This window comes from Marmota flaviventris, chromosome 2 (genome assembly GCF_047511675.1).
Source record: "Marmota flaviventris isolate mMarFla1 chromosome 2, mMarFla1.hap1, whole genome shotgun sequence".
Taxonomy (NCBI): Eukaryota; Metazoa; Chordata; class Mammalia; order Rodentia; family Sciuridae; genus Marmota; species Marmota flaviventris.
The window spans coordinates 137,859,061-137,871,179 of NC_092499.1; the positions used below are offsets into that span (position 1 = coordinate 137,859,061).

A 12,119-nucleotide genomic window follows, 5' to 3' on the forward strand; every position below is an offset into this window, starting at 1 on the left:
CCCTTCTAGCTGGAGCTATTTTGGTGATTCCCAAACTATTTATGATGAAGGGTCAATTTAAAAATTTTCCAATCTGTCAGTCAGATACAGGTACATTTGAAAAATACAATAGAAATTATTTATTAAAAATAAAATGAGGGCTGGGGATGTGGCTCAAGCGGTAGCGCGCTCGCCTGGCATGCGTGCGGCCCGGGTTCGATCCTCAGCACCACATACAAACAAAGATGTGTCCGCCGAAAACTAAAAAAAAAAAAAAATCGATAAATATTAAAAAAAAAAAAGAAAAAAATAATAAAAATAAAAATAAAATGAGGGCTGGAGTTGTGGCTCAGTGGTAAGGCACTTGCTTAGCATGTGTGAGGCCCTGGGTTTGATTCTCGGTACCACATATAAATAAATGAATAAAATAAAGGTCCATCAACATCTAAAAAAATATTTTAAAAAATAAATAAAATGAAAAATACATAAATCTCAAAAAATTTTTTCTTAGTACTGGGGATTGAACCCAGAGGTTCTCTACCCCTGAGCTACACCCCAGCTCTTTTTATTGTTTACTTTGAGACAGAGTCTTGCTAAGTTGCCCAGGCTGGTCTCAAACTTGTGATCTTCTTGGCTTAGCCTACTGAATGGCTGTGATTACAGATGTGCATCATTGAACGGAGCTCAATTTTTTATTAGTTCAATAGACATAAAATTACTGTAAAAATTACTACACAAGTACCTGAACATTACTACTGTTCTGCATGAACTAATGAATAGGAAAATAAAAAGAAGTGTTTGCACAGACTCCTCTGACCCAGCAATTTTATTCTCAGGTATTTATCCTACAGATTAACCTGTACATATGAAAAACAGTATATATTTAGTAGGTGTTTAAGGGCAAAAGATTGAATATAATCTAAATGTCCAGAAACAGGGGTCTGGTTGAATAAATGACTGCATGTCCACGTGATGAAATACATGTGGCCTTTAAAAAAAAATTTAGATGTCTTTATATAATCCCATATGGCAAACTCTCCTATATATATTAAGTAAAAAGAGCTAGATGTAGAAGAATTTATAATATGCTGCTATTTGTATGGAGGATAAAAGAATGTCTATGTTTATAAATGCATCCAGTAGCTCTGGAATCATACAAAAGAAACCTAACAGTGGGTACCAATGGGGAAGGGTGTGAGGGACAGTAGAGATGGGAAGAGAGACTTACACTTTCACTGTGTATCTTTAGTACATCTTTTATTTTCTATCACAAGCATGAATTATCTACTTGAAAATGTGAATACATATTTTTTTTCATTAAATCTGACAAGTTTTCCTTTAAATTAAGAGGAAAAACAATTGAAAACTTCTTAATGCTGGCAGGTAAATGTGAATTAATAAGCAATTTTATAATATACATAAAGAACCTTAAAATTTGTCGACTAGGAATGTAGCTCAGTGAGAGAGAGCTTGTCTCACATGTACTAGGCCCTAGGTTTGGTCTCCAGTACCAAAAAAGAAAAGAAAAACCTTAGTATTTTTATAAACATTGACCTAGTATTCCAATTATCAGAATCTTGCCTAAAATTTTATAACTAAGGATGCTCATCATAGAATTATTCATAATGACAAAACTGTAAACAAGCTAACTGCCCAATAATAGAAGAATGGTTAAACTATGGAATATGACCACAACACAGACTATTAAGAAATCATTAAAACTATGTGTTTGGGGGCTGGGGTTGTAGCTCAGTGGTAGAACACTTGCCTCACACGCACGAAGCACTGGGTTGGATCCTTAGTACCACATAAAAATGAATAAATAAAATAAAGATATTTTGTCCATCTACAAATAAAAATGTTTAAAAAACTACATGTTTGAAGACTTTCAGACTCTTTTAAAATATTTTTTTAGTTGTAGATAGACACAATACCTTTATTTATTTTTCTTTATTTGGCACTGAGGATTGAACCCAGTGCCTCACTGGTGATAGGTGAGTGCTTCTACCATTGTGCCACAACCCCAGCCTGACTTTCAGACTTTTAATGACATGAAATGAAAGTATTTCTAATACAATTATAATAATTCAGATTTTAGAAAAATAATGGAATAAAACTGGAAGGAAATAGAACAAGATGTTAAAAAAAGTATGTTTGGATGGTGATTCTTTTAAAACTTCTCTGTATTATCTCAATTTTCTAAAATGAGCACTTATTTCTTTTATAGTCACAAAAAATCATGCAAGGGAACAGAGAAGTTTTACTTGGAACATTTCCTGGGCACAGATATTGCCTTCCCCAGAATATCCTTCATGAACGGGGTGACAGAGAGGCATAGATATATACCACTAAAAAAATCAGAGTTTTGCCCTTTTCAGCTCCCTACCTCAGTCCTGTAGAATGGTTAAGCTAAATTTAAAAAATGGTAGAGGAAGTAAAGCACTAAAAACAAGAGAATTGGGTATGGTGGAAAAATAAATATTTGAAAGATCAGCTACAAGATTTATAAACACAATGTGAATTCCTATCCCATTCATTTATCCATTCTTTCCATGACTGTTTATTGGGCTCTGGGGATTCCTGCATTCCAGCAGACAGATAATGAACAAGTACACAGATTACTTTAGAGACCATCAGGTACCATGAAAAACCAAAGCAGTGAGGCATGAGGGATCTACTAGGAAGGAAATGTTTGATAGAGGAGGAAGTGACATTTGAGTTGAGATCTGAATGACAAGGCAGCCAAGTGAAGGGTCTGGGGATGTGCATTTCAGGGAGAAGGAACAAAAATTAAACCTTTATTATCAGCTAATCAGCAGTTCTAGTTACTTTAAATAAATGAGAGTTATAATACATTTACTGGAATTTTCCCCCCACTGCTGGGGCTTGAACCCAGGGCCTTGTATATGCTAGGCAAGCACTAGATCACAGCTACATCCTCATCCCTTTGTATTTTGTTTTTGTTATCATCATTTTATTTGTTTATGATACTAGAATTGAAGCCAGGACCTTATACTTGCTAGGCAAGCATTCAGGTACTTGTGTAGTAATTTTTACAGTAATTTTGTTTTGAGACAGAGTCTCACTCAGTTGCCCAGCTGGCCTTGAACTTGTGATCTTACTGCCTCAGCTTCTAGAGTACCTGGAATTACAGGCATGCTATTTACCCATAAATAATTACCACACTCCTATAAAAAAAAAGGAGGTGCCTTTGAATATGTAAAAGACACATTTTCTTCTGATAGAAATGGCATTCAAAAGAATGCTGGCATCTAACTCCACTTTTTCAAAAGCCCTCATTATGAATTGTTTTATAACAGGTATTTATTGCATAGATTGAATAGAATAATGCCCAATTCCAGCAGCAATGGAAAATGGAGTTGTTTCTCAGAAATAGATATCCATGACCCATGCACAATGACTATGACTTGAATGTGTCTTTTTGTCCAAGGAAACCTATGCATAGGGTATCCGATGGCTTTTATATACTGTTATTCAACAAACAAAACCAGCCTATACTGCTTTTCCAAGCTTCAGTTTCCCCAGTAGTAAAGTGAGAATAAAAAAGCACTAATCTTGCAGGGCTGTGAGGAGGAGTAAATGAGATAACCTCATATATAAAGCACTTAGAATAATTGGGCCTCTGTTGCGATGTTGACTCAGCTCTGGTCCTGGGTGGGGATGCTGGGCCCCAGGCTCTCCCCAATCCTTTTAGACTACACTTCTGTATTTCACAAGAGAATTACACAATTGTTTTCTACAATGCTTTCTCTAGAGGGCTATTGGGACTGGAGCAAATTCTCATAGGACACTACTAAGTGATGACTCTCAACAGACTTACAGCCCCCAAATGTAGTGGGACAGTGGGTGGCACAAGCTGTGTGCTCCTCACTGTGTTCCCCACTGACTAGTGTTCCTTCTCTGAGAGATGGCCCAATTTTATGACCTAAACTTGCTCACCTCCAACACAGTGCTCAGCCAAGGGCTCAAAGAGGTCAAATGTAGAAGTGGCTCCATCAGACATGGTGATAAACTTCCGGTGCCCATAAGGGTGTGGTGACCTCACCCTTCCCATCTTCCCATACAAGGCTGTCTGGATGTGTCCACTTTTCCCCCAGATCAGTGGTGGAATGTACCTGAAAAAGAGAAGAGAGGTCAATTTTCTCTACATTCCTTGAACAAACTTTCAAACTATTTAAGTTTTTTCTTGACACATTCTGTACCCTAAGCAAAAAGCAAGAGTTTTTTTATTACCTTACGTCTTTGCCATGATTTACCCACTTCCCCCATTTATTAATGCATCCTGCATCATCAGAGTAGTTTTAGATTTCAACCAGGGTATGCTTATATAGAGAGGATTTCAAATTTAGAGTATTAAGTAATTCATCATGGGTTATTTCCATAATATAGAATAAAAGGAAAGAAATTTTGAACACATTCTAACTTGACAGGGTTAGCCTCCTTAGTATTGAATGAGCTAACGAATATAACACAGGTAGCACGGTGCATATGCCCACTAAAATGCTCACTTCTTTCCCTTCCCTTAACAAGACAAGTCACAGTTACAGTGATTGCTCCATTAACCAAACCTGCTGCTCTCAGCCACACTGGGAAGGGCTGCAAACTCTTCTAAGAGTCCATAAGTGCCTTGGGATATGTTGGGCAGGGGAAGCATGACTATATAACCCAGAGAATGTGCTTGAAGGGCAGAGCAGTGTAAACATTTGTTGGATTAATGAAGGATAAAGGCTTGTTGGCCTAAGCAAGGTTTGATGCCTCCCTTGCAAATGTCCTTTGTGAAAACACCAAGGGACTCTGAGCTTTGGTAAGAAATGCAAAGATCACACACCAGCTAATTACTGGGAAAAGGTGTTTCAAGTACAATTAAGAAATAATGATGATCACGACCACAGTATAAGGTGATTCCGATTTACTGAAACTGCAATTCCTTTCTTTTTTGTGGTTTTTCACCTAAGCCTGATAGTTGGCCAGGATGTGTCCTACATAAACTAGAGTCCTTATAAGACGACATCAATCTTTCATCTCTGTATTATGTCACAGAGGTGTTTTATTAATAATTCACCCTATTTGCCAATTCATGCCTGTCATTTCTCACAGAACCAGATGATACCAGATGCACTTCTTTGATTTACTCTTTTTGTATATGTGTAATTAATTAAATGTGCATTAAGTTAAGGGAAGTGAACTATCATCTTAACCCAGTTCTCAGACAGCTTCCTCTCTGGGGGTGGGGAGAAGAGGAAGAGTATTTTAAGAACCAAAAGGACATGAAGCCACTTGCCAGTATAACACCACAGGAGCAAATATCAGGGCAGAAGCCATGGCATTTGGAAAGCAGACGAAGGCATTTATAAGAGTTGAGTGGATTATTACAGGAACAAAAAGCCAGCTTTATAAAAATTATATCAAATTAGACAATTGGATACTATATAAGATTTAGCTGTATAATACATAGACTACCAAGTTGGAAATATATTGTACATAGAGAGAGAGGAATGACCCAAGAAATCAAACTCCTGATTACTCTTAAGAGGAAAATCAGAAGATTATTTTTTGCTTATAATATTAATTAGATCTATAAATATGCTAAAGTTAAAAATATCAGAAGAATGGGTAAATTTCCTGTGCCTATCTTCTGATCTTGTTTACAATACAATATAACTTAGAAAATATGACAAAAGAATGCAACAAAATTTCATTTTGGCTGTTCACAGATGTCACATGTAATGATGTGTTAACCCTGATACTGTGTTCCTAGTTCAAGATCATGTCACTCTGAATCTTGTCAACAACCCCCCACGTGGCTTCCTGGCCTTACTCTTCCTCCTGCCTGCTCCATCCTCCACACTGCCAATGGAGGGATAACCTCAATGCACAAATCTGATCAGAGCCCTCCAATGTATGGGTTCTAGCCCAGCTGGGGAGGCTGGCCACTTGTGGTGCTCATTTTATTTTCTGCATAACTCCAGTAAACCTTAACCATGGGCCTAATACCACCCCACATGGGCATGCCTCTACCCAAGGTGCCCATGCTCTGCTTTACACTCAAGTTCCTGCTGGCCAGCAATTGTCTTTCAGGACTCACTCCCAATCAGGTTGCTGGGGGAGTTGCCCCTTCTTTGTGCATAGTTCTGTCCTAGCACCCAGGTGGCCTGGTTAATTTGGAAGCTTTTTTTAAGTATACCCCTCCTGCCATTCATTCACCTTTGGATCTATCCCTTGGGCACTTAAGGCACATTAGGCATTCAGGGGGAACTTGCTGAAATGATGAGAATACAGACCCACTTAGTAAATCTAAAGGGAGAAATGTCTTTAAAATATACAAAAATATATTTTAAAATAATACACACCATGATAACATAAATTTGGCTATTGCATGATCTGCATTTGGCTAATGTCTTCTTTCCAGCCCATTCTTAGATGGGGGTAGGATAAAATCCTCTCAGGGTGTGTGTGTGTGTGTGTGTGTGTGTGTGTGTGTGTGTGAGAGAGAGAGAGAGAGAGAGAGAGAGAGAGAGAGTATGTGTATGTGTTTAGGAAACAACTGCCTCAAAATCATTTGGGACTTTCTCTGTGCAATGCAAGGTCAATTGTGCACAGCAAGTATCACAATCTTTTATTTGATGACAAGACCACCTACTGATGAAACACAGTAATACAACAGCAAGATTTACAAAACTGAGATTTGGGTTTTACTGAATGTTTTTGTGTTTATGTAACTTCTCCACAAACCACAAGGAAAAAATCTAAAAACAAAAAATAACAAAATAGGTGCCTAGTTACATGGTCTAGGTCAAGGGAGGAAATATGGCCCCAAACAATAAAATATTTTGAAATTTATATAAACATACAAACTCTGAAGAGGTGCTGCTACATGAAAGAGTATGTTTTATTCTAACTACCTACATGGTAGTCTGTCTGAAAATATAGCTGCCAATCATTTTACTTATTCCTGTCTCCACAAGTCATTCTCTGTTCTTCCCTTCAGGAACTAGATTCATGTCCTGTGAATCTAGGGTGGCCTATGACTAGATGGGTTAACAGAATGTGGTGGAAGGATTGCTGAGCAGATCTGGGTCCAACCCTTAAGAGACCTGGCAGGTTTTACTCTTTCCTTCTTGGAAGCCTATCCAGTGTGAGAGATCAGACAGAAGCAACCCAGGGGAATGAGAAATGGAACTGAGAGCTGTGTGCATTATAAATTTTATAGATACTGCCAAATGGCCTTCCAAAACAGATGGATCAAATGGATCAATGTACATTCCCACACACAGTGCAAGACAATAATGTTCCTGTCTTCCTCACCCTCATCAATAATTTGCATTATGGATATTTTACATTCTGGCCACTTTAATTAATAAAAATGGACATCTCATTTCAACTTGTGTTTCTTAAGGTTGATCCAATATATAGCTAAAAAAAAAGTTTCTTGCTTGAATTTGCATTTCTCTGATTGATTCACTAGTCACTTACGTTTGTCTTCTATGAATGGTCTATTTATATTGCTTGTCCATTTTTTTTCTAGTATATTTTAACCTTTTTTCCCTATTAATTTCTAAGTATTATTTTTATTGCCTCTACATTAAACTGTTATCTATTATATGGTGCAAATGTTCTCTCATAGTCTATTGTATATTTTAACTTTATTTTTACCTTCCATAATATTTATATTTTGTGATTAACTTTGGTAGTTCATTCAAATCTTTGTATTTTGTATGTTGTAGTGCCATTCTAATACCCAGTTATAAATATATTCTCCATTGTTTCTTTCTGTTGTTCCTACAGTTTTAAAAAAAGGGATTAACCTTAAGTCCATTTATTTCTGTAAATGATGTAAAGGAAAGATCTAACTCACTTTTTCCTAATAGATGAATCAATTGTCCTTGCACAATAAATGGCCCATCCATTCCTTACATATTTCAACCATCATCTTTAATACATACCAAGTTCCTAATTAATTATTTATATTTGTTTCTATACTCTGTATTATGGTTCATCTGTCCATTTTTCTATTCATGTGCCACTATGACTGCTTTATAGAATCAGATGGGATATTTTGAGAGTTGATAGTGCAGCTGACTTGAGTATTCTTTTTCAAAATTTTCTTGGCAGACTGTTTTCCAGATGAATTACAAGACTAGCTTGATCAGTTACATGAAAATTTTGAAATTTTTGATTGGAAATGTACCAAACATATATTACCTTGGGGATAATTGACATCTTTAAAACATTGGCTTGTTCCCATCTAAGAACAGGGCACATCTCTCCCTTAGGGCCTATAGTAAAACTTTTTTTTTCCTTTGTGTTTGAGTACTCAGTTTGACTACACTAATTTGCAGGTATTTATATAGGCTGTTCTGAAGAATTGAAGCATCTGGGCACATTTTGTTCCTAACTTCCTAAAAGCAGGAATTCTGCCTTCTAATTCTTTACTAATCCACATGCTATTTTGTCCAGTGCTATGCGTGACTTGTGGTTAATAAAGGCTTATTACCAAGAAATGAGCTAGACCCTGACAAAATACAGAGGCCAGACTGTCCTTATCTTCTGAACCTATTTATAATCAACATCTGGCTTTATTAACAAAACTACCCAATGGGAAAGCCCACAAGGGAAAATCTGAACCTCCTTCCCACCCATGTCCTCTTCCCCCACACACAGCCTTTGGGCAGATGGAGCAAGAGCAGATGGTTGCTGGTCTCTTAAAGAGTTGAAAAAATAAAGGTGACTAATGCTCATTTTTGCCCTAAATCAGTGGATAACCAATTCTTGTGGTACTGGATCCTGTGGTTATAGATTAAACTACTTTACAGTTGGCTGGCATAGCCAGACTTAACTGTTATTCCCTTTGATTATCTCATACTTATCAAGTTAGCACAGGACTTAAAATACAGTGGGTATTTAGGATATATTATCTGAGCTTGAGTCCCCATCAAACCAAATACCCATCACCAGCTACTCTAACAGATAAGACACTTCAATTAAGGCAACAAAACCCAACTCTGATGAATTTAAAAAAGGAAAATAAATAGGGATGCTGGGCTGCTTATCAAATGAACAAGAGGCTACAGAGACAGGTATGAAGAGCAGGCAGGATCCCAGAAAGAAATTGGGGGTCGCTCTTTGCACTGTAAGGAGAAGCATCCCCCAACTCCACTCGAGAGTCAGTGAGTATCCCATGAGTGGGACATCTGGAAAAAAGGGATGTCTTCATTTTCAGAGAGGGTAGGCGGAGCACCTTAATTTATTAGCTGCATACAGAGGGAGAGAAGAATGTCCCCAAAGAAATTTGTATGTCCTTCAAAAGGCAACCAGAAAGGGACAAATGTCTCCTATAAGTTTTTGAGCTGACTTGTCTTTGGTTCAAGAGGCTTCTTTAGAGTCCCTGATGCCCACACAGCCCCCATCAAGCCACTTTATTCCCACCTAGTTTTTCCAAAGTCTCTTTCTTGCAGTGCTTGTCCCGAACCCTGGTCCCAACCCTCAGCATTTCACATATTTCTCAAATGTATTTATCTGCCTATAAGCATGTGCTTCACCTGTAATAATATAGATCAGAAATAGGCAACCTGATTGCTTAAGTGTTTTTTTTGTTTGTTTGTTTGTTTGTTTACATGCACCCATCTTTCTTGAAAGCAAATCTACCCACACAAGTTAAGTGTGCTTCCTTTAAAAGAAACATTCAGGAAAGCAGAGGCTTATTTTCTTTTCAGAACTGGGAGTTGAATTCTACTGAGCTACATGCTCAGTTCTTTTATAAAAACTTTTTATTTTGACACAGAGTCTACTAAGTCACCAAGGCTCACCTCAAATTTGGGATCCTCCTGCCTCAGCCTCCTGAGTGGTTGGGAATGACAGATATGTACCACTGTGCCTGGCTGGTCAGGAAAGTAGAATTTTTTAAAAAATACCTTTTTAGTTGTTGATAGACCTTTATTTATTTATATGTGGTGCTGAGAATCGAACCCATTGCTTCACACGTGCCAGGCAAGTGCACTACTGCTGAGCCCCAGCCCCAGCCCAGGAAAGTAGAATTTTTAAGACTCCTAGTCGATGATCTTTACTGGTCTTAAAGTAGCACATTGTGAACCCACACCTTGGGCCCTTCCACTTTTTTGAGGTAAAACTCATATCACATGGAATTAACCATTTTAAAGTATGCAATTTAGTGGTATTTAATACAATCACAATATTGGGCATCCATCAAGTTCCAGAATGTTTTATCACTCCAAAGGAAATATGCAATCTGCTTTCTGTCTCCATAAATTGACATATTCCACATATTTTATATGAATGAATTCATACAATCTGTGGCCTCCTCTCTTGTGCTTTTTCATTTAGCATGGTACTTTTGAGGTTCACGCATGCTGTAACATGTCATCGGTATTCATTCCTTGTAATGGCTAAAGATTTCATTGTATGGATACACCACATTTTGTTTATCCGCTTGTCATTTGATAGACCTTGGGTGGTTTCCACCATTTGGCTATTGGAAGAGTGATGCTATGAATTTTGAGTACAACCTTATGCTGGGAAACCATTTGCTGTTCTCCTGGGTACGTACCTAGAAGTGAAATGTCTGCGCTGTACAGTAATTCTATAATTAGCTTTCTGAGAAACCTCAAAACTTTTCCATAGCAGCTGCACCATTTTATATTCCCATTAGCAACATACAAGGGCCCGAATTTCTCCACATCCTCATCAACACTTACAATTTTCTATTAAAAGAAAATTATCATAAACCAGGTGTGGTGGGGTGGCTCATGCCTGTGAGGCTGAAGCAGGAGAATCACAAGTTCCAGGCCAATCTGGACAACTTAGTGAGAACTGTTTCAGAATTAAAAAAATAAAAAGGGTTGAGGATATAGCTCAATGGGAGAGCACCACTGGGTTCAATCCCCAGTACTGGGGAAGGAAAAAAAAAAGACAAAAAAAACTGTAGCCATCCTAATTTGAGTAAAGTGGTATCTCATTGTGGTTTTGATTTACATTTTCTTTATGACTAATGATGTTTAGAATCCCTATCATTTTTGACTCTGGGTCATTTCCTTCCACTCTATTTTCATCTATCTCTCTCTCTACAATCAATTACAATTAAAAAAAAACAAATTAGCGGTGGCACATGTCTATAATCTCAACAGGTGAGGAGGCTGAGGTGGAGGATCATGAGTTCAAAGCCAGCCTCGGCAACTTAGTGAGACCCTATCTCAAAATAAAATAGAAAAAAAAAAAAAAAAAACAGGGCTGGGGATGTGGCTCAGTGGTTAAGTGCCCCTAGATTCAATCCCCGTACCCCTCCTCCCAAAAAGACTGATTAGTTGATAAATAAATATATTATCTGTCTCCTGTTCATCTCACAATTGCTATCACCTGAAAAGAACTCATCTCTCTCTCTCTCTCTCTCTCTCTCTCTCACACACACACACACACAAAAAAAGTCAAAACTGTGTAGCTTCTAAAAGTTGGCAAAAGAATCTAGTTTTCATAAAAACATTTAGACCTATACAATTTACCTGAAAGAACTGGACTTGCTGAAACTAAAACAGGAGAACTTAGCATAATGAAGCCATGTCACAATACATGTAACGGATAAAAAAGTGATCACTAACTCCCAAGACTGGTAGTACAATTTAAATGGAAAACCACCCTGATGAAGAAAAAATTTCATTGTATTATATTAAAAAATTCATCACAAAATCAAACAGGTTTAGCAGAATTTGTTTCAGGAAATACTTTCTCAAAGAAAACTCAGTTTAGTATAGTGGCATGTGCCAACAGTCCTAACTACATGGGAGACAGAGGGAGAAGGATCACTTGAGCCCAGAAGTTGAGGCCAGCCTAGTCAACAAAGTGAAATCCTATCTATTAAAAGAAAATAAATAAGCTGGGTGTAGTGGCACATGCTTACAATCCTGGCTACTTAGGAGGCTGAGGTAGGAGGATTGTAAATTGGAGGCCAGCCTGGGCAACTTAGTAAGACCCTTTCTCAAAATAAACTAATAAATAAATACAAATAAAAAATTATTTAATCTTAATGTAACTCTGATGAAAATATTTATATTCAAAATGTCTGTGGGTTAACCCCTCCTGAGTGTGTTCTCAATAGGAGTGTAGGTGGC

At 37.5% G+C, this 12,119-nt stretch overlaps 1 protein-coding gene across 1 annotated transcript in view; it reads right to left on the minus strand.

Moving 5' to 3' along the window:
* Window positions 1–12,119, minus strand: part of Abhd2 (abhydrolase domain containing 2, acylglycerol lipase) — a 102,562-nt gene that overhangs the window by 40,739 nt on the left and 49,704 nt on the right. The window contains exon 4 of the mRNA XM_027919748.2: window positions 3,940–4,115. Coding sequence (XP_027775549.1) covers window positions 3,940–4,115 — 176 coding nt within the window. The remainder of the gene's footprint in view (window positions 1–3,939; window positions 4,116–12,119) is intronic.